We start from the raw sequence: 23,858 nt of genomic DNA, 5'->3' as shown, positions 1-23,858 counted from the left end.
ATAGGCTCCTAAAGTCAGGTTTGGAAACCAAAGCTCAGTCCTCATTCATTCATTACCCAGATGGTTATTGAGCACCTATAATTTGTCAGGCACTGTGCTGGGCACTATGCCAGATGCTGGGGACACAGCAGTGAATAAAAGGGACATAACCCCTGTTCCCATGGAGCTTATAGTCTTAAGAGTGTTGAAAACTGGAGATTCACATCTGCCTGTCTTTGCCTAAACAACTGCTCGTGCATCTGGAGCCAGGCAGGCCATATGTGTGTTTCTGTCTTCTGGTCCATGGCAGACATAGGATTGGAGTCCCAGTGACGTAAGTATTTAGAAGCTTGCCAGAGGGCATTCTGAGAAGAAAAAAAAAAAAAAAAACTAATAAAAATAAAACAAAATGCAAAACTTTCTCCTAAATAAGAGGGAAATTCAGGATCATTCTTAGATCTTAGCAAAATCAGCAGGATTCACAGAGTATAAGTAGGTAAGACAGAACATGACCATTTTCTGTTTTGTTTCCTTGAATTAGGTGAGCTCTAGAGAGAGAGAGATTTTACTATAGTACACCATGGCTGTGTCTAAGATGCTTGGAGGAATGGATGGATGGATAGATGGATGGATAGATGGATCTGGAGAAGGGCAAGAAACTGTCACAGAACCTTTTTCTAGTTTATTTCTATTATTTAGTGTCACGGTTTTGGTATGGTCAGGGAATGAGCTGTTCCCATATAAGTGAATTTTGCAGAAGACCAAACCTACCTTTAAAACATGATGTTTATTTAACATTAACTCCATTCTCTAGTAGGTCTGTGTCAATGGACTTGAGGATACGTGGAGGGGGAAGGATAAGCTGGGATAAAGTGAGAGAGTGGCATGGACATATATACACCACCAAACTAGTAAAATAGATAGCTAGTGGGAAGCAGGCGCATAACACAGGGAGATCAGCTTGGTGCTTTGTGACCACCTACAGGGGTGGGATAGGGAGGGTGGGAGGGAGGGAGATGCAAGAGGGAAGAGATATGGGGACATATGTATATGTATAACTGATTCACTTTGTTATAAAGCAGAAACTAACACACCATTGTAAAGCAATTATACTCCAATAAAGATGTTAAAAAAAGAACAAACATTAACTACTTGTGTTCATTTTTTAAATATTACAGTCTCCTGTCTTCTAAAACTTAAATTATACTTAATATATATTTTTTGATGCCTTAAGAAATGAATACCTACTACAATATGAGGTACAGGAGAATTATCATGTATGTGAAGCAAATTTTTATTTTTACTTCTTTTTTTAACATCTTTATTGGAGTATAATTGCTTTACAATGGTGTGTTAGTTTCTGCTTTACAACAAAATGAATCAGTTATATATATATACATATGTTCCCATATCTCTTCCCTCTTGCGTCTCCCTCCCTCCCACCCTCCCTATCCCACCCCTCCAGGCGGTCACAAAGCACCCAGCTGATATCCCTGTGCTATGCGGCTGCTTCCCACTAGCTATCTACTTTACGTTTGGTAGTGTATATATGTCCATGCCTCTCTCTCGCTTTCTCACAGCTTACCCTTCCCCCTCACCATATCCTCAAGTCCATTCTCTACTACCTCTGTCTTTATTCCTGTCTTACCCCTAGGTTATTCATGACTTTTTTTTTCTTAAATTCCATATATATGTGTTAGCATACGGTATTTGTCTCTCTCTTTCTGACTTACTTCACTCTGTATGGCAGACTCTAGGTCTATCCACCTCATTACAAATAGCTCAATTTCATTTCTTTCTATGGTTGAGTAATATTCCATTGTATATATGTGCCACATCTTCTTTATCCATTCATCTGATGATGGACACTTCGGTTGTTTCCATCACCGGGCTATTGTAAATACAGCTGCAATGAAAATTTTGATACATGACTCTTTTTGAATTATAGTTTTCTCAGGGTATATGCCCAGTAGTGGGATTACTGGGTCATATGGTAGTTCTATTTGTAGTTTTTTAAGGAACCTCCATAATGTTCTCCACAGTGGCTATATCAATTTACATTCCCACCAACAGTGCAAGAGGGTTCCCTTTTCTCCACACCCTCTCCAGCATTCATTGTTTCTAGATTTTTTGATGATGGCCATCCTGACTGGTGTGAGATGATATCTCATTGTAGTTTTGATTTGCATTTCTCTAATGATTAGTGATGTTCAGCATTCTTTCATGTGTTTGTTGGCAGTCTGTATATCTTCTTTGGAGAAATGTCTATTTCGGTCTTCTGCCCATTTTTGGATTGGGTTGTTTGTTTTTTTGTTATTAAGCTGCATGAGCTGCTTATAAATTTTGGAGATTAATCCTTTGTCAGTTGCTTCATTTGCAAATATTGTCTCCCATTCTGAGGGTTGTCTTTTGGTCTTGTTTATGGTTTCCTTTGCTGTGCAAAAGCTTTGAAGTTTCATTAAGTCCTATTTGTTTATTTTTGTTTTTATTTCCATTTCTCTAGGAGGTGGGTCAAAAAGGATCTTGCTGTGATTTATGTCATAGAGTGTTCTGCCTATGTTTTCCTCTAAGAGTTTTATAGTTTCTCGCCTTACGTTTAGGTCTTTAATCCATTTTGAGCTTATTTTTGTGTATGGTGTTAGGGAGTGATCTAATCTCATACTTTTACATGTACCTGTCCAGTTTTCCCAGCACCACTTATTGAAGAGGCTGTCCTTTCTCCACTGTACATTCCTGCCTCCTTTATCAAAGATAAGGTGACCATATGTGCGTGGGTTTATCTCTGGACTTTCTATCCTGTTCCACTGATCTTTCTGTTTTTGTGCCAGTACCATACTGTCTTGATTACTGTAGCTTTATAGTATAGTCTGAAGTCAGGGAGCCTGATTCCTCCAGCTCCGTTTTTCGTTCTCAAGATTGCTTTGGCTATTCGGGGTCTTTTGTGTTTCCATACAAATTGTTAAATTTTTTGTTCTAGTTCTGTGAAAAATGCCAGTGGTAGTTTGATAGGGATTGCATTGAATCTATAGATTGCTTTGGGTAGTAGAGTCATTTTCACAATGTTGATTCTTCCAATCCAAGAACATGGTATATCTCTCCATCTACTTGTATCATCTTTAATTTCTTTCATCAGTGTCATAATTTTCTGCATACAGGCCTTTTGTCTCCTTAGGTAGGTTTATTCCTAGATATTTTATTCTTTTTGTTGCAATGGTAAATGGGAGTGTTTTCTTGATTTCACTTTCAGATTTTTCATCATTAGTGTATAGGAATGCCAGAGATTTCTGTGCATTAATTTTGTATCCTGCTACTTTACCAAATTCATTGATTAGCTCTAGTAGTTTTCTGGTAGCATCTTTAGGATTCTCTATGTATAGTATCATGTCATCTGCCAACAGTGACAGCTTTACTTCTTCTTTTCCAATTTGGATTCCTTTTATTTCCTTTTCTTCTCTGATTGCTGTGGCTAAAACTTCCAAAACTATGTAGAATAAGAGTGGTGAGAGTGGGCAACCTTGTCTTGTTCCTGATCTTAGTGGAAATGCTTTCAGTTTTTCACCATTGAGGATGATGTTGGCTGTGGGCTTGTCGTATATGGCCTTTATTATGTTGAGGAAAGTTCCCTCTATGCCTACTTTCTGCAGGGTTTTTATCATAAATGGGTGTTGAATTTTGTCGAAAGCTTTCTCTGCATCTATTGAGATGATCATATGGTTTTTCTCCTTCAGTTTGTTAATATGGTGTATCACGTTGATTTATTTGCATATATTGAAGGATCCTTGCATTCCTGGAATAAACCCCACTTGATCATGTTGTATGATCCATTTAATACGCTGTTGGATTCTGTTTGCTAGTATTTTGTTGAGGATTTTTGCATCCATGTTCATCAGTGATATTGGCCTGTAGTTTTCTTTCTTTGAGACATCCTTGTCTGGTTTTGGTATCAGGGTGATGGTGGCCTCATAGAATGAGTTTGGGAGTGTTCCTCCCTCTGCTATATTTTGGAAGAGTTTGAGAAGGATAGGTGTTAGCTCTTCTCTAAATGTTTGATAGAATTCGCCTGTAAAGCCATCTGGTCCTGGGCTTTTGTTTGTTGGAAGATTTTTAATCACAGTTTCAATTTCACTGCTTGTGATTGGTCTGTTCATATTTTCTATTTCTTCCTGATTCAGTCTTGGCAGGTTGTGCATTTCTAAGAATTTGTACATTTCTTCCAGGTTGTCCATTTTATTGGCATAGAGTTGCTTGTAGTAATCTCTCATGGTCTTTTGTATTTCTGCAGTGTCAGTTGTTACTTCTCCTTTTTCATTTCTAATTCTATTGATTTGAGTCTTCTCGCTTTTTTTCTTGATGAGTCTGGCTAATGGTTTATCACTTTTGTTTATCTTCTCAAAGAACCAGCTTTTAGTTTTATTGATCTTTGCTATTGTTTCCTTCATTTCTTTTTCATTTATTTCTGATTTGATTTTTATGATTCCTTTCCTTCTGGTAACTTCGGGTTTTTTTTGTTCTTCTTTCTCTAATTGCTTTAGGTGCAAGGTTAGGTTGTTTATTCGAGATGTTTCCTGTTTCTTAAGATAGGATTGTATTGCTATAAACTTCCCTGTTAGAACTGCTTTTCCTGCATCCTATAGATTTTGGGTTGTCGTGTCTCCATTGTCATTTGTTTCTAGGTATTTTTAAATTTCCTCTTTGATTTCTTCAGTGATCACTTCGTTATTAAGTAGTGTATTGTTTAGCCTCCATGTGTTTGTATTTTTTACAGATCTTTTCCTGTAATTGATATCTAGTCTTATGGCGTTGTGGTCAGAAAAGATACTTGATACAATTTCGATTTTCTTAAATTTACCAAGGCTTGATTTGTGACCCAAGATATGCTCTATCCTGGAGAATGTTCCATGAGCACTAGAGAAAAATGTGTATTCTGTTGTTTTTGGATGGAATGTTCTATAAATATCAATTAAGTCCATCTTGTTTAATGTATCATTTAAAGCTTGTGTTTCCTTATTTATTTTCATTTTGGATGATCTGTCCATTGGTGAAAGTGGGGCGTTAAAGTCCCCTACTATGAATGTGTTACTGTCGATTTCCCCTTTTATGGCTGTTAGTATTTGCCTTATGTATTGAGGTGCTCCTATGTTGGGTGCATAAATATTTACAATTGTTATATCTTCTTGGATTGATTCCTTGATTATTATGTAGTGTCCTTCTTTATCTCTTCTAATAGTCTTTATTTTAAAGTCTATTTTGTCTGTTATGAGAATTGCTACTCCAGCTTTCTTTTGGTTTCCATTTGCATGAAATATCTTTTTCCATCCCCTTACTTTCAGTCTGTATGTGTCCCTAGGTCTGAAGTGGGTCTCTTGTAGACAGCAAATATATGGGTCTTGTTTTTGTATCCATTCAGCCAATCTGTGTCTTTTGGTGGGAGCATTTAGTCCATTTACATTTAAGGTAATTATCGATATGTATGTTCCTATTCCCATTTTCTTAATTGTTTTGCATTCGTTATTGTAGGTCTTTTCCTTCTCTTGTGTTTCTTGCCTAGAGAAGTTCCTTTAGCATTTGTTGTAAAGCTGGTTTGGTGGTGCTGAACTCTCTCAGCTTTTGCTTGTCTGTAAAGGTTTTAATTTCTCCATCAAATCTGAATGAGATCCTTGCTGGGTAGAGTAATCTTGGTTTCAGGTTTTTCTCCTTCATCACTTTAAATATATTCTGCCACTCCCTTCTGGCTTGCAGAGTTTCTGCTGAAAGATCAGCTGTTAACCTTATGGGGATTCCTTTGTGTGTTATTTGTTGTTTTTCCCTTGCTGCTTTTAATATGCTTTCTTTGTATTTAATTTTTGACAGTTTGATTAATATGTGTCTTGGCGTATTTCTCCTTGGATTTATCCTGTATGGGACTCTCTGTGCTTCCTGGACTTGATTAACTATTTCCTTTCCCGTATTAGGGAAGTTTTCAACTATAATCTCTTCAAATATTTTCTCAGTCCCTTTCTTTTTCTCTTCTTCTTCTGGAACCCCTATAATTCGAATGTTGGTGTGTTTAATGTTGTCCCAGAGGTCTCTGAGACTGCCCTCAGTTCTTTTCATTCTTTTTTCTTTATTATGCTCTGCAGTAGTTATTTCCACTATTTTATCTTCCAGGTCACTTATCCGTTCTTGTGCCTCAGTTATTCTGCTATTGATCTCATCTAGAGTATTTTTCGTTTCATTTATTGTGTTGTTCATCATTGTTTGTTTCAGCTTTAGTTCTTCTAGGTTCTTGTTAAATGTTTCTTGCATTTTGTCTATTCTATTTCCAAGATTTTGGATCATGTTTACTATTATTATTCTGAATTCTTTTTCAGGTAGACTGCCTATTTTCTCTTCATTTGTTAGGTCTGGTGGGTTTTTATCTTGCTCCTTCATCTGCTGTGTGTTTTTCTGTCTTTTCATTTTGCTTATCTTACTGTGTTTGGGGTCTCCTTTTTGCAGGCTGCAGGTTCGTAGTTCTCGTTGTTTTTGGTGTCTGTCCCCAGTGGCTAAGGTTGGTTCATTGGGTTGTGTAGGCTTCCTGGTGGAGGGGACTAGTGCCTGTGTTCTGGTGGATGAGGCTGGATCTTGTCTTTCTGGTGGGCAGGTCCACATCTGGTGGTGTGTTTTGGGGTATCTATGGACTTATGATTTTAGGCAGCCTCTCTGCTAATGGGTAGGGTTGTGTTCCTGTCTTGCTAGTTGTTTGGCATAGGATGTTCAGCACTGTAGCTTGCTGGCCATTGAGTGAAGCTGGGTGCTGGTGTTGAGATGGAGATCTCTGGGAAATTTTCGCCGTTTGATATTATGTGGAGCTGGGAGGTCTCTTGTGGACCAGTGTCCTGACGTTGGCTCTCCCACCTCAGAGGCACAGCACTGACTCCTGGCTGCAGCACCAAGAGCTTTTCATCCACACGGCTCAGAATAAAAGGGAGAAAAAGTAGAAAGAAACAATTAGTAGAAATAGAAAGAAAGGAGGGAGGAAAGGAGGGAGGGAGGGAGGAAGGAAGGCAGGAAATGAGGGAAGGAAGGAAAAAAAGAAAGAAAGAAGATAAAGTAAAGTAAGATAAAACAATAAAGTTATTAAAATAAAAAAATTATTATTAAGAGAAAAAGAAAACAACGGACGGATAGAGCCCTAGGACAAATGGTGGAAGCAAAGCTATACAGACAAAATCTCACATAGAAGCATACACATACACACTCACAAAAAGAGGAAAAGGGGAAAAACTCATAAATCTTGCTCTCAAAGTCCACCTCCTCAATTTGTGATGATTCGTTGTCTAAAGGAGGGAAGGAAGGAAAGAAAGAACGAAGATAAAGTAAAATAAAATAATTAAAATAAAAAGTAATTATTAAGAAAAAAAAATTTTTTTTAAATGGACGGATAGAACCCTCAGACAAATGGTGGAAGCAAAGCTATACAGACAAAATCTCACACAGAAGCATACACATACACACTCACAAAAAGAGGAAAATGGGAAAAAAAATAATAAATCTTGCTCTCAGAGTCCACCTCCTCAATTTGGGATGATTCGTTGTCTATTCATGTATTCCACAGATGCAGGGTACATCAGATTGATTGTGGAGCTTTAATCCACTGCTTCTGAGGCTGCTGGGAGAGATTTCCCTTTCTCTTCTTTGTTCTCACAGCTCCCAGGGGCTCAGCTTTGGATTTGGCCCAGCCTCTGCGTGTAGGTCGCCGGAGGGCATCTGTTCTTCGCTCAGACAGGATGGGGTTAAAGGAGCCACTGATTCGGGGGCTCTGGCTCACTCAGGCCGGGGGGAGGGAGGGGCACGGAGTGCGGGGCGAGCCTGCGGCGGCAGAGGCCAGCATGACGTTGCAGCATCATGAGGCGTGCCGTGCGTTCTCCCGGGGAAGTTGTCCCTGAATCCCGGGACCCTGGCAGTGGTGGGCTGCACAGGCTCCCCGGAAGCGGGGTGTGGATAGTGACCTGTGCTCGCACACAGGCTTCTTGGTGGCAGCAGCAGCAGCAGCCTTAGCATCTCATGCCCATCTCTGGGGTCTGCGCTTTTAGCCGCGGCTCGCGCCCGTCTCTGGAGCTCCTTTAAGAAGCGTTCTTAATCCCCTCTCCTCGCGCACCAGGAAACAAAGAGGGAAGAAAAAGTCTCTTGCCTCTTGGGCAGGTCCAGACTTTTCCCCGGACTCCCTCCCGGCCAGCCGTGGCGCACTAACCCCCTGCAGGCTGTGTTCACACCGCCAACCCCAGTCCTCTCCCTGCCTCTGACCGAAGCCCCAGCCTCAGCTCCCAGCCCCGCCCACCCCGGCAGGGGAGCAGACAAGCCTCTCGGGCTGGTGAGTGCTGGTCGGCACCGATCCTCTATGCGGGTATCTCTCCGCTTTGCCCCCCCGCATCCGTGTTACTGTGCTCTCCACCACGGCTCTGAAGCTTTCCCCCTCCGCCACCCGCAGTCTCCGCCCGCGAAGGGGCTTCCTAGTGTGTGGAAACCTTTCCTCCTTCACAGCTCCCACCCACTGGTGCAGGTCCCGTCCCTATCCTTTTGTCTCTGTTTATTCTTTTTTCTTTTGCCCTACCCAGGTACGTGGGGGGTTTCTTGCCTTTTGGGAGGTCTGAGGTCTTCTGCCAGCGTTCAGTAGGTGTTCTGTAGGAGTTGTTCCACGTGTAGATGTATTTCTGGTGTATCTGTGGGGAGGAAGGTGATCTCCGCGTCTTACTCTTCCGTCATCTTCCCAGAAGCCTCTCTTTGAAGCAAATTTTTAAAGTGTAGAGTACTAAGAAAAGGTAATGGGTTATAATATGATATTTTACTACAGTACATTAATGCACTCAAGACCAACTATTTATATACTAAATGGTTCCAGGCAACTTTTTGAATTCTTATTTATTCTTGAAATAATTTTAATTCCCACCCGTCACTTATTCGTGTCAGCAGATGCTTCTTCCTGTTGTCAGTTTATCTATCTCCAGCAGTCTCCTAATTTGCTGATTCCAATCCACTTTGTTAGACTTGCTTCTGAAATATGAATTGGTAGACTGAGTTGGAGCTTGCAGAACTTTGCTGTCAATAATTGACATCAGTTTTGTGGAAAGACTGGGCACTCTATGAGGGCAAGGGTGTGTCTGACTCATTCACTACCCCGCTCCCCGAGCCTAACACAGCACTTGGCCAGAGTAGATGCTCAGTAGATTTTTGATGAATGAACTGATTTGTCTGCTCAGTGGTCTGCCTGCTCACTTCCTGGTTCTTGGCTGCATTCCAGGTGGTCACAGTTGGAGGAAGGGGGCCTTCTGGGTGAGGAGAATCAGGCTGTTTTCCATTTACATAACATGATAGAGTCTCCATAGGCCTTCCTAGCCACTCTCCTTGGGATCTTTGAAGTGAATACAGCAGTTGTCATTTCACAGGTGTGAAATCTGCAAACTCTCCCCAGGCCGACTGCATTTCTAGACCAGACTTAGAACTACTCAGTAGCCTACCTCCACTTTCCTTTTTTTCTTCTTTAAATTTAACTGTTGGGAAAAACTATTCAGGTCATACCAAGGATTAACATTATAAATATATTATAGATGATAGCAGTTGTTTCAAAAATGTAAGACCAGATTGGCAGGCACTCAAAACCCAGAAGGCAGCTGACTACATAACCATCACAAGAGGGTCCTCGTTTCGGAGTCACATGTTCCAACAGTTCACTCCTGAGAATCTAGCCCCATTGCCAACCGTTCCTCTCTTTCAAGTTCTTAGGTCTGATCATTTGAGACAAGCCCTTAGCACAGCACAGCCCATAGCGGAGAACTGGTTATTTGATACCTAGCCAAACAGAATATAGGGTTTTGAAGAAAGGCCTTTTGTGTTGGTTTAATCTGTATATGTCAATTGGTTTAGTCTGTTTAGAATGACAGTATGTCATCCTCATCTTCATCTGGGCGGGCAAAGTTGTGCGAGAAGCTAGCTGGCAGCCAGTCATTGGAATGAGCTCAGGTGACAGAGAGCCCCTCTGCCTAGTAAGGGGCAGCATCATGAGTGTCTGATAGCCCTGGACAGGCCTGAGTGGTGAGAGAAAAGCCAGCAGTCAGTCGTAAGAGTTTTCCAGGCCCAGCTCCATAAGTGACTGGCTGGCGGACCTGCGACAAGTCTTTCAAACTTTCCGAGCATTAGATCTCTTCTTATAAAAGAGTATAGTCATCCCTGTCTGCCCACCTCACAGGGTGTTTAGAGACTCAGACAATGTAGGGAAAGGGGCTTTATGGACTGTTGAGTAATGTCTCCGCCAGGCTTTCTGTTGTGGTGGGTATGGCTGAGGTGCTGCGACGCGATATCCTAGAAGATTTTGGATTCTTTCACGTCAAGTGAGAGACCAGTGTCACCCACCACCCACAAAGGAGGAGGATTTTTTCCAGACCTCCCTTTATAACCAGGCCAGGGAGCCCTGAGTTTGTGCCTAGGACGCTGAGGATCTCAAGCCCAACTTCCTTCTAGGATAGGAGACAGAGCATCACAAAATCCATTCTTTAGGGATGTCTTAGTTTGGGCTGCAATAACGAAGTTCCATAGACTGGGTAGCTTATAAACAATAGAAATTTGTTTCTCACAGTTCTGGAAGCTGGAAGTCCAAGGTCAGGGTGCCAGCCTGTTCAGGTTCTGGGGAGGGCCCTCTTCCAGGTTACAGACTACCAACTTCTCGTCGTATCCTCACATGGCAGAAAGAGGACTAGAGAGCCCTCTGGGGTCTCTTTTATAAGGGTATTAATCCCATTCATGAGGGCTCCACCCTCATGATCTAATCACCTCCCAAAGGCCCCCACCTCCTGATGCCATCACATGAGGGTTAGGATTTCAACATAAGAATTGGTGTGGGCTTCCCTGGTGGCGCAGTGGTTGAGAGTCCGCCTGCCGATGCAGGGCACACGGGTTCGTGCCCCGGTCCGGGAATATCCCACATGCCACAAAGCGGCTGCGCCCGTGAGCCATGGCCGCTGAGCCTGCGCGTCCAGAGCCTGTTGCTCCGCAACGGGAGAGGCCACAACAGTGAGAGGCCCGCATACCGCAAAAAAAAAAGAATTGGAGTGGGGGGGATGCAAACATTCAGTCTATGACAAGGGACTAGCTATGCAGACTTAAGGCAACATGATGTGGAGACCATTGAGGCCCCTGAGTCAGAAAACAGCATCTATACCTCATGAGAAGAGATTGTGGTATGATTCTCCCCCAAGGTAAGGCACAGAAGAATTTGTTAAGTAGGGACCCTCTGTCACTTTGATTCATTCATTCCAGTAACTTTGATGTGCCTAGCCCTGTAACAGAGCAATGGAGAACAGAGGAGTAAAAGATACAGTTCCTGCCCTTCTGGAACTAGGAATTAAGCTACACACACTTAAATATGTAAAAGCTGCTGCCTTGTCTTTGGGTTGAAAAGGAGAGGCATTCTCAGGCTGTGCTACCTGGGAAGACTTCCTGGGCTTAAGGATTTCCTCAAGTGCTTGGAGGGAAGCTCCTCCTGGGTCTGAATCAGGAGGCCACAACACCAGCCTATTAGCTTTGGCCCTTCCTGCTCTGTCTTCAGATTGACAAGTCTAGCACAACAGGCTCAAAACACACACACACACACACACACACACACACACACACACACACACACAGAGTAAGCTAAGACTGTTTCTCTGTACCACTACCTGCATTTCTTGGATCGTGCTTATGCTAGGATTTTCTTTTCAGAGCCTTCAGAATGCACTTCCTACCCCACCACCACGAGATCCTAGCTGCATCCCCAGCACTGTTTGCATAGCTGTCTCCTGTGCAGACAGGGCCAGGGAGAGGCCGCCACAATGGCTTCCCACATGGCATGAAGCTTGCTGATGAGTCCCAGCCAGAGCAGGGCCTGCTGCTGGCAGATGCCCTGTTCTAATGAGCAGCCCTTATGGAGAGATGGGAGTGGGATGATGGAAAGCATTCATCAGGCCTAACGCTGGGAGGGGACTTCTGGTCCTGCAAGTGTAGGGAAGCCAGATCCGGCAGGAGAAGACTCAGAGCAGCAGAGCTGGTGAGCTAACCAAACGCTCATAACTAACATTGTTTTTTATTAATGCATTGTGGTCACGGACACTGTCTCATTTGATCCTCATGTAAACCTTGAAGGCTGCCATCTACCTCTATTTTATTGAAAGAACACTGAGGCTCAAACTGGTTAACTGATCAGAGCCAGGCCTAGAGCCCAGGGCTACCTAACACCAAGCACCCTTGAGCCTGCAGATTTCACGGCTTATGCCCACTGAGAGACAACTGACCCAGTCACTTCTAAAATCCACCTGGTTAGTGAGGGTAGCCTGCTAATGAAACTTTATTCTGGCCAGGGGTGATGAGGAATCAGACCTGAGCTATGGATTGAATTGTATCCCCCCAAAATTCATATGCTAACCCCCAATGTGACTGTACTTAGAGAAAGGGCTTTTAAGAGTTAATTAAGGTTAAACAAGGTCATGAGGGTGGGGTCCTAATGTGATAGGATTGGTGGCCTTATAAGAAGAGGGAGAGAGAGATCTCTCTTTCCATGTGCACTCACTAAGGAAAGGCCACATGAGGACACACTGAGGTGTCAAGTCTGCAAACCAGGAAGAGAGCGCTCACCAGAACCCAACCATGCTGCACTCTGATCTCAGACTTCCAGGCTTCTGAACCGTTCAAAAATAAATTTCTGTCATTTAAGACACCTATAGTATTTTGTAATGGTAGCCTGAGCAGACAAAGACAGGCTGGTTATTGAACCTAGGCGTTTCTTCTCTCCACCTAAAATTCCTCCAGCTACAATTCTTGGTGCTCAAATCTGATCTAGCCTTGAAGGTCCAGCCCACCTTCTCAGTGCAGCCTTCCTCGCCTAAGGAAGGAGGTGAGGGGTCCCCTAGTACCTTATCCTTCCCTCTCTGATGACCCAGGCTCCTTTGCATCATTGTCTACTGTGGACATACTTCATCTCCCTGAGAGCTGTCCATGTCCCCGACAGCATTTGGCACACAGGAGGCACTCAGCAAACGTCCTCTGAATTTAGAGCTCTCTTCTGGCTCTCTCACTCAGTGCACCCAGATTATGCTTCACTTGGTAGGAAGTACAAAGATTGGAGCCAGAAGGCTTAGTGGGTAGTCAAGGATCAACAGATGAAAGAATCAACGTGTCCACTTGTCTACTCCAGATTTCTTTTATTTATTTTTTCCCATATGCCTTTTTAATGCCAGCATTCAGATCCTCTTGGCCCTCTTTCCACAGGCTATAGCACACGTTGGCAGCATGCAACTTTCCTTTTTCTAAAGCCCCTTCTTCCCAGAATTGTTGATAGTTCCAAAAAGAAAAGGAAGTGAGGGTCTCTCTCCCACTTCCTCTCTTACCCTCTCCCTACTCCCTCCCCCAACCCCTTGCCAATGATACCAAAGAAAAAGGTGGTGAATGCCAGGGCATTTGGGTAAAAGGTGTCTTTCTTCAGTGACTGAGGAATTAGGCCCACTGGCCTTTGCTTAGAAGACCAAAGGAGAATTCTCTCCAGAGAATGATTGATAGAGACTGAATCCAAGAAGGCCTCGAAGTGCTAAGAACATAAGAGAGATCTTATGTTCTACTACAGTCAAGTAGTTTCTGTGACTTGTCTTAAATTCAAAATGCAGAAATCTAATTTTCAGTGAGAAAGAGTGTATTAAAGACCCAGAACCCTTGGTCGTGTTCTCTTTCTTTATTTGTATGCTGACGACACAGGTTAAGTTCACTTCGTGAAAAATCAAGCTACTAACTTAATGGGTGTGTGTGTTATACTTCAATGAAAAGTATACTTTTTAAAAAATTAAAACTCAAAGCAACTGAGCTGTTTGCTTAGGTCACACAACTAGTTGGTGACTAGAGTGAAGGCAGGAACTCAGATCTCCTAGTTCTTCTTAAGTTAGTACCTATTTTAGAACCACACCTAAGAGCAAGAGGCAAGTTCAGTTTCAGTCTCTTTTGATCTGAATGTTGCTAGAAATTCCCTTGGTTTCCTTGGAGCCCTCCTCTGCATCTGAAAATGGACATCATGTTTGAGAGGAGGTTTCTCATTACTACTGAGGCCATACCTACTGTCTCTGATGACTGTGGCCACCAAAGAAATCTACAGGCAGGTCACATCCTTCCCTTGGTGCAGTACTCTGGAAAGGGGCTCTGTGAAAAGCTTCTTTATATTTGTGTTGGCCTGTGTGTCCTGAAGGGAAGGGCAGGTGGCCTGGCCAGGTTCAGGGTGGTACCACCTTAGGCCTTATTGGTAACCCTTTGTCTGGACAAAGGTGGCAGACCAGCAGTTATTGATTTAGTTGCAGCTCCATGAGGAAGGCATATAGAGAGACATATTTACATCATATTGTATGCCTGAGATTTCTCTTATGTACGTTTGAACTTCATGCCCCGTGATGACACTCTATTGACTTTCTACTGATTTTGGAAAGCTTAAGTAGTCCAAGGTGACATTTGACCTACCCCCTAAGGCCTGGGAGTGAGTGGATGAAATAAAACTGAATGATGCCTTCATCCCGTAATCTGTCAAAAGCCCCTCAGGAAACTCTCTCCTGGTACCCAAGGCCCTGAGCATTGAGGTCAGGCTGTTTGTATCCCAGCCTTGCTTCCCTGCCCCTACAGGAAGTGCTTATTAACCTAATTTAGATGACTATTTAGCTGTGCTCATGACATCAAACTGCCATTGCTCTGTGCCAAGAGCCCACCTGAATTATCCAGGAGTCTCGCCAACTGAGTCTCAGTGCTACAGGTTGGCCACTTCCGGGGTCTCCTAATCCTGTCTCCCCACAATGTCTGAAGTGTGATTTGAGGGACAGTGACAACTACATGTCCTACTCTGGCTCACAGCCAAGCCAAGGGGTGTGTATCTCATGGACTGGACCCCTTACCTATAATCTGGTTGAGTCCTGTCATAGTCAGTCCTGTGGGTAGAACTCCTTACCCCAAGGGAACCAAACTGCCTGCCTCCATTTGTGTCTTCTGCAGTCTCAGGACTTAAAGCTAGTGGCCTCTGGCAGGTCATCTCACTACACTGCTGGTGACCTCTGTAAACTCACTTCTTCAACAGGCAACTGATAGCCAGCCCTGTTCCCAGAGGGGACTGACCCCCAAGGGGCTCTGCCTCACCCCAGCGAGAGTCAGGAGTCCAGGTGGAATAAGTTATGGTTAAGCTCTCATGTTCTGGGCTAATTTACCAGGAACCAGGAGTTGTCATCTTTGAGTTAACATTGTGCCTGTGCTAGCCAGACTGTCCAGTTTAATGTCTTTTCAATCAGTGAGTCTTCCAATAATAGCATTTTAACAGTGAAGTTCCAAAGAAAAAACTTGTTCTTAATTTTTGTACAAAGGGAGAAAAGAGACTTCTAATAATGGTGTCATTATAAATTCTAAAGTGATGATCATTTTGCTGTGCTACAAAATTTGTAGCTAATAATTAAAATAAAGATTTAAGCAAATGCTTTATCAATAAAGTGGATGATAGGGCATATTTTTCTCAGCCAGTGTCAGAAATGGCAGCATATAGGCCATGTGCTGAATTGTCACACTGCAAGTCTTTAAAATTCCTGCTGGATTTGAAGGTATTAACAAGTCCCTATCAACATTCTCTAAAGGTTTTTGATGTCATTTTAGCTATTGAACTAAAATATGTGAACTATTACTTTGTTGATTTTCTTCTTAAACCAAACTGCATTATCATCTGAGAGTGTGTTCTTAAAGTATTGTTAAAAGTACTTTGAAAACTTGTAAATCCCTGTAATTTATGTTTCTCCTGCCTCTGCTGTTTCATTCTGTCCTTCTGGTTTTAATTTGAATGCAGTCCTGTCTGGGTGTGTACCTGTAAAACTGTGTTTTTCCAAGTACAATTTACGGTCTTGACCTTAGATTTTACAGTGTTCCTAACCTTCCGTGAGCTTCCTCCTATACCAAGAAGTGGGCTTTGGGTCACCCAGCTCTTTTATATTAGAACAGTCTAATCAAGGTTACTTGAAACAGATCTGATTTTGACATTTCTTAGTTTATCATGTAGGCCTAGGGAGTAAGTTAGGAGGGCTTCCCTGCAAGCCCATTAATTGCATTGCCCCATTTCTTAAAATGTACACAGTTGTAAACCTAGACTGCTTCAAGACAACAGTCTCATTTATCTAAACAATTCTCCTTTTAGACTCAGTGGCACTGATGGAAACATAGATAAGCTGTATGGATCGGAGGAAGGAACTTTTGGAGCCTGTGTTTGCTGAAACTTCCCATTCCCTTTACAATCCCCTTTTCTTTCCAAGGGTTTGTCTGCATACAGAATAGATCTATCTGTGTTCAATATATTCCGTGAGCTAGGTTAGTGGGCAGGAGTATAGGAAAGGGTGTCTTTCTTGTGAGTGAGCTCTTTGCAGGTTTTAAGGAATATGGCTGTTTTGCTTTAAGGGGAAGAGTGAAGGGTGGGGCACTCTGTTAAAGCAGTGTGTATCCCAAACCCATTTCACAGGCACCCTCTCTCCATGATAAATGCATGATTCCTCGTGGATTATAAGAATTTTTAAATGGGTGCAGAACTTTTGGAGTCTTTTCCCTTAAGTTAGGAAATGAGATTTCTTTCTTTTCTGCTCCTTTCAAATATCACTTAAATTAAGCTCTGGTAAGGAGTTGAGGAGTCTTTTTCTTTCCTCCTTACACTTATTCAGCATATTCTCCATGGTTCTTACTGGCACTACTGGCTGAGGAAGGGGGACACAGGGCAGGCAGGCCGGGGCTTTTTGGCAGCTGACCTGGGGTTCCTCCTCTGTTTCAGGTCATCGTGCAGTCCGGCCGCCACCCCACGGTGCTGCAGAAGCTTTGCCAGTTGCCCTTCCAGTATTTCAGTGACCCACGGCTGATCAAAGTGCTGTTCCCTTCACTTATCGCTGCTTGTTACAACAATCTTCAGAACAAGATCATTCTGGAGCACGAGATGAGCTGTGTTCTACTGGCCACGTTCATTCAGGTACCTTCTGTGTTATGCCTAATTCTCTGGCTCTGTGTGTAAGCTAATGCAATTGAAAAGTAAAAGCGAACCAGCTGTTTATTCTTGCCATCCACGCTACCTTTTAAAAATTTCACATATTTCTGTGCTTGAAATTAATTTCTAAAATATCATGATAGTAAAACTGGGGTTTGGGTGTTGTATCATTTCTACTTGGAGGATTTCAAGAAAAGGGTATTTTTCCAGTTAATGAAATGGTAAGCCTGCACTAAGGAAATGTTTTTTAAAAGACTTCTTTAAGGCTTTAACTGTTAATTCATCTTGCTTTTTGTCTATTTATAGAGAAAAGATAATGATTGCTGAAGAAAGATCAATTAAAATGTCAGTTTATTTGTAAATTTTTAAATAAATATTTAAAATAAATTTTTAAATAAATAAATAAATACACACAGCCTGTGTGTGTATAATAAAAATCTGTTATGTTGCTTTTTCTTAAATCTAAAACTTTTAAGTATGGCCTTATATTTTTCTGATCCAGTTAAATTCTGTAGGACTGGAATCAGAATCTTCCATTTTCCTTCAAATGTTCCACCCTAAAACCAATCTGTTTTTGTTCCATGATGCACATGTGATTAATAGACAGTGTTTTCTGTTCATAATAATGAAACAGAAAGCAGAGCTCTGTATTGTTATTGTTCCTTATTCTGGCTAAGATACGAATATCACTTTTGAAAGGGTGTAACTGTGCCCAGCTGGCTGGGATGGCTAAAGAGTCCCCCAAGGCTTCTTCACCTTAGATGGCAATCAGTGGTTTACATTTCTTAAACTATCCTCTATTAGATGATCAGTTAATAAACATACTAGATCAATTGTTTAGAAATGTTTTATTTTCAGCTTAATTGTTCTGTTTGAGTCTGGATTCCAATTTCTGAAAATTTTTTCAAAGATATTCAGATCTATAGGTAGGGTAGAGATTTTTCAAAGAACATCTTGTGATTAATAATTAAAATCTTAATGAATTTTCATGTAAACATCATAATTAACATTTAGGATTCTTCAGATATTCTTACAGCCTTAGGATTAAATTTAAACAGAAAAGATGTTATAGAGAATTTTAAGACTGTGATCTTAAAATTCATTCTTTCTTTCATTCACTAATTTTTTAGTGCCCTCGGTGTGCTGGGCACTGCTCTAGGCACTGGAAATACAGCAGCAAATAACACAGATACAAATTCCTTCCTTTAAAGGTCTTTCATTAGAATGGGGGGAGTCAAAGCAAAAAACAAATAAATAAGTAAAATAAATAGCATGTCAGATGGTACTAAGTGCTGTGGAGAAAAGTAAGGCAAGAAAGGGGGACAGGGACTGCCAGGGAGGTGATATGCAGTTTTTCATGGCATGAGCAGAGAGGCCTCAACCAGGACAGTGATTGTTGAACCAAGAGAGTGATTGTTGAGCAAAGACAATTTTGCATCTGTACCAACTTAGTCCCTTACATTTTCAACTGCTTGGAAAACAATTTATAAAACTATAAATGGTATCAGAATCTAAAGTAAGGATCATATATATTATTTTCATCTGGTGTTGATCTCGGAGTACTTCTAATTCAACTCTTCTCCATTACAGTTAACACACAATTAAATGTAATTTAATGTAAATGTAACACATTTAACATACATTTTATTTTAGCACACAGATTTTATAAATACTACAGAAATTTCTTATAATGCTTATTTGGGATAGCACTTTAGATTGCTGGAGTTAAATGAAGTTTGGTTTTTTTCTATAAATAACTGTGCTCAAGGGAACGAAAATACATTGGATTTTAGTTTATAAAATGGTTCTTCAAGGTCCCCTGTGTTAGATGATTAATAGTTACTAGAAAATTATATTTAAAATAGGAGCTAGTAGTTTGTCCTAGGTTCCTGAAACTTTACATATTATAGATGACATTTTTCATGTTCCATCTAAGAGTAAAATTACTAGACTTTAAGATTTAGCTGCAGAATGGATGGACCTAAAGAGTATTATGCTACATGAAATAAGTCAGACAGAGAAAGGCAATTTTACCATATGGTTTCACTTATATGTGGAATATAAAAAACAAGCAAACATAACAAAACAGAAACAGACTCATAGATAACAGAGAACACACTGGTGGTTGGGAAAGAGGCATGGGGAGGTAGGAGGTGGGCAAAATAGGGGAAGGGAATTAAGAGGTACAGACTTGCAACTATAAAATAAATGTCATGGGAACATAATGTACAGCATAGGAAATATAGTGAATAATATAATAACTTTGTATGGTGACAGATGATAACTAGACATATCATGGTGACCATTTTGGAATGTATATGAATACAGAATCACTATGATGCACACCTGAAACTAATATGATACTGTATGTCAATTATACTTCAATTAAAAAAAGATAGCTGCAGAATACGTTAAGGGCTTTTATAGTTGTGCTTTTTAAAATGTTAAAAATCTATCAATATTTTAAGACAGTATTTGGCTAAAGAATTCAGTTTGTTAGATATAAAACAAAGTTGTACTTTCCACAGGAGGCAACAACCTGGCCCCTGGTGATACTTAACAAGATTTGAGTCATCATTATTTAATTTAAATGTATGAGAACCTGAATTACATAATGTCAGTTTCTTCAACTTTTATATTTGGGCTCCAAACTATTCATGCAAAAATAGTTGCCTCAGGGTGTGGAGAAAAGGGAACCCTCTTACACTGTTGGTGGGAATGTGAATTGGTACAGCCACTATGGAAAACGTATGGAGGTTCCTTAAAAAAATAAAAATAGAACTACCATTCGACCCAGCAGTCCCACCACTGGGCATATACCCTGAGAAAACCATAATTCAAAAAGAGACATGTACCACAATGTTCATTGCAGCACTATTTACAATAGCCAGGACATGGAACCAACCTAAGTGTCCATTGAAAGATGAATGGGTAAAGAAGATGTGGCACATATATACAATGGACTATTACTCAGCCATAAAAAGAAACGAAAATGAGTTACTTGTAGTAAGGTGGATGGACCTAGAGCCTGTCATACAGAGTGAAGGAGGTCAGAAAGAGAAAAACAATACTGTATGCTAACACATATATATGGAATCTAAAAAAAAGATGGTTCTGATGAACCTAGGGGCAGGACAGGAATAAAGATGGAGACATAGAGAATGGTCTTGAGGACACAGGGAGGGGGAAGGGTAAGCTGGGACAAAGTGAGAGAGTAGCATTGACATATATACACTACCAAATGTAAAATAGATAGCTAGTGGGAAGCAGCTGCATAACACAGGGAGATCAGCTCAGTGCTTTGTGACCACCTAGAGCGGGGGATAGGGAGGGTAGGAGGGAGGCGCAAGAGGGAGGGGTTATGGGGATATATGTATACGTATAGCTGATACACTTTGTTATACAGCAGAAATGAACACAACACTGTAAAGCAATCATACTCCAGTAAAGATGTTAAAAAAGGGCTTCCCTGGTGGCGCAGTGGTTGAGAGTCCGCCTGCCGATGCAGGGGACACGGGTTCGTGCCCCAGTCCGGGAAGATCCCACATGCTGTGGAGCGGCTGGGCCCGTGAGCCATGGCCACTGAGCCTGCACGTCCGGAGCCTGTGCTCCGCAACAGGAGAGGCCACAACAGTGAGAGGCCCGCGTACCCCCCCCGCAAAAAAAAAAGATGTTAAAAAAAAAATAGTTGCCTCAGAATTCAGAAGCATTTTTAAAGCCACGCTCAGCAAAATTCTCTGTCCGTAGCATTGGTATTAAAAAAAACACTTTTCTCGTTTCACACAGGATTTTGCACAGACTCCAGGTCAGGCAGATACCCAGTCTTATCAGCCCAAAGGTACGTCTCTATTGAAATTAAATGTCATGTGTTTGTTAGCTGGACATTTCTCACTCAACCCTCTGAAACTGTTAGAGAAATCAGTTTATTACATCACCTAAAATATTTGAGATTCGGATACCAAATATATTTCAGGGAATAAAGAAATTGATTTTGTCATCAAGCATGAGTACATCAGAATATACAGAGAAATCTATGGAAGTAAAAGAAAACCACAAAACATCTTTATGTAATTTATACTCACCTCATGCAAGGTATAATAAATGGTGAATAATTACTAAAGAGCTACTTTGCAATACAAGAGACAATCAGATCATTAATATTGGCCTACATTATCACATAAATGCTGAAATCACATACATTTGGTTCCATGTTAAGAATAAAATCGTCATTGGTAGTAGCCCGTACATCCCCCTAAATTCAAGTACTTGAATTTTTTATTGAAAATAAAAGTGTAAAATTGTTCTACATGACGAAAAAGCCATCAGATGAGCACAGCACAGTTCAGGGGCCAAAAGATTTACAAGGTTTTTTTTCCCTATAGCATTCCTGCTGAGGTGAGTCCTGTGATCAGAGCTGAGATGTCGAATTTTAAAGTGCATATTTACTTTTTGAAATATTCTGCTACCCACACTGTAATTGAGAAGTACGAGTTGCTCTTTGTCTGGCTCTCGTGACAGCATCTCTGATTAATGAGACCTTAATCCAGATTTTCCCCAATTCTTCCATTAGTTTGATAGTCTTTAAAGTGGCCAGAGGTTTACTCCCAGCAAAACCCTATGGGGCACCCATTCAGTAGCCCTTACTTGGGAGAAGGGGAGGTCACCCTGGGGTGTGTGTGTCTGTCTGTCTGTCTCACACACACACATTATTTATGGTGGGCAGGTGTTGAAAAGTACGTAAAAGAGAATATATCTAAAACTGTAACAGTATGAAAAAATGTCGTTTTATTGGTTCAGGCACTCAGAGAAGTAAACAGAAAGCTATGCCCCTTTTTAGAAATTCAAGTCAACATCATACTTGGTACCATTTGTCTAAGCCTGCATTAGTGTGCAAGTTCACTTCTGCCCTGACTCAGTGACAGCATTTTTTTTTTAAGCTGTTGGAGGCTAGAGAGAAATCAGCATAATTTGTTACTATACCTTATAAAACAATGTTTTAAATTTTGAATTTATGAAAATGCCTAGAAAAATCTTCTAATGTATTTTTTAATTTATTTTTTAATTGTACAGCAATTTTTTTGCCAGTAAGACATATAAACATTCTTTTTTCTTCCTCTTTCTCCTGACGTAAGGATGAGTCACAATTTGCTGCCTATCTGGCAGGCAAAGTCCCAGGGGCTGACTCTGTCTGCATGGTTTCAACCTTCTTTCCTTTTCCAAGGGACCATGTTCTCTGACTTTCATGCTTTCCCCAATGTGGATTTACTATGGGTTAATCCACAAACCAACAAATAGGGAACTGTTCTCTGCTTTGCTTAGAAAAAGTCATCACTCTACTGGTGACAGCTCATAATATGCTTACTTGATTTTAAAAAATGATGATGCCACACTAAGTTGCCAGTTTGCACCTTGGACATCTGTTCCCCTTTTGCTTAGATTAAATCCCCCCAAAATGTTTCAAGATGTTTCAAGATGTTGAGTTCATTGCCCAGGTGAACCTCTAAGTTCTAAGTGTAAAGCAGCTCCTGGCAGCACCACATTCTTATTGCTGAGGAAGAATTCTGTTTTTCAAATACTCGCTGCTAGATGACTGGCTGGCCAGGAGATCGTTTGTTTCAAGAGCCAGTAAGGCTCCTGACAGTTCCCTCTGCTTTGTTAGGTGACTGAGTGCCAGATTGGAACATTTTTAAAGTTATGTTTAAACTAAAATCATGTTTTAGATTAAATAGACTATTTTAGAAAATAACTGTAAAGTTTACATACAGATTTAGCCTTTCAAGGCTAACTTAAGGATGGAATACGTGACTGTCACTTTATTTTGTTTACCATACTTATTTACTTATTTTCTTACTCCAGAGTCCAAAAACAATGTTTTTCACAATGTTTTACATAGGGGTTAATGTCTGAATAGGTTAGAAGCATGAAATAGATTGTGATTAAAATATATATTATATATTTTATACTATAATAGATATAGATCAGTTACCTTTACTTAAATTTGCATCATGATTTATTTGAAGAGTATGTCTCCATTTTGTACTCAGATATCAAAATAATTTTCATTTCTTACATTTTGAAGAATTTAACTCTTTTTAATTTTACTCTTCTTTTTTTTCTCTCTCAGGAAAATGCCTTGGTTCCCAAGACTATCTTGAGCTGGCTAACAGATTTCCTCAGCAGGCCTGGGAAGAAGCTCGACAGTTTTTCTTAAAAAAAGAGAAAAAATAAATGTTTTGGTTGGTTGTATATTTGAGTACCCTCATTAATATTTTAAATTGATCAAACATTCTAACTGTTCCTTAAGAAGTTCATTTTCACGTGTTTATACTCTGTAGATATGGTATATACTTTGCACTATTTATAAAGACTGTAGATACTTTAATGTTCTTTCTAATTCTGCAAGTTGAGTTTATTTCATTTATGCACAGTATTTTGGAGTTTGGTAACTTACATCCTATGATAATATATACTTTGCATTTGTAATGTGGGTAAAATTAGACATAAAATTAGCAAGTCTGTTTTGTTCTTGTAATAAAATAACTTATTCTGTTTGCAATGATGACTTTTCTTGTTAAAGCAATACAAATTTGAAAGAAAAACGTTAATTCCAACTCCGGAAGTATCTTAATTAAAGACTTACTAAAAGTTAACCTGCTCTAAATTTCCCTTTTATAGGTTTGAGTAAAAGATGTTTATAACAGTTTTACATTCTAATTACATAATATGTTTTGGGGGCTATTTGAAATGAATTTAAAGCATTATATTCGTTGGTCTGCTTAAACTTTCCTAGCGGCCAACACTGAGAGTCTCCTATAGAAATAGCATCGCTGAACTGAAATTCTCCAGAATAAAAATTAGGGATCCAAAAAGA

At 40.6% G+C, this 23,858-nt stretch overlaps 1 protein-coding gene across 2 annotated transcripts in view; it reads left to right on the top strand.

Annotated features, from left to right (window-relative positions):
- Positions 1–23,858, top strand: part of SCAPER (S-phase cyclin A associated protein in the ER) — a 504,096-nt gene extending 480,238 nt beyond the window's left edge. For both annotated transcript variants that reach the window (XM_004276347.3, XM_033440145.2), the window contains exons 30-32: positions 16,781–16,972; positions 20,774–20,825; positions 23,112–23,858. In XM_004276347.3, the coding sequence (XP_004276395.2) occupies positions 16,781–16,972; positions 20,774–20,825; positions 23,112–23,215 (348 nt within the window). In that variant the 3' untranslated portion in view covers positions 23,216–23,858. The remainder of the gene's footprint in view (positions 1–16,780; positions 16,973–20,773; positions 20,826–23,111) is intronic.

This window comes from Orcinus orca, chromosome 2, assembly GCF_937001465.1.
Source record: "Orcinus orca chromosome 2, mOrcOrc1.1, whole genome shotgun sequence".
NCBI classification, from domain to species: domain Eukaryota; kingdom Metazoa; phylum Chordata; class Mammalia; order Artiodactyla; family Delphinidae; genus Orcinus; species Orcinus orca.
This window is presented reverse-complemented; position numbering and strand designations above follow the sequence as displayed.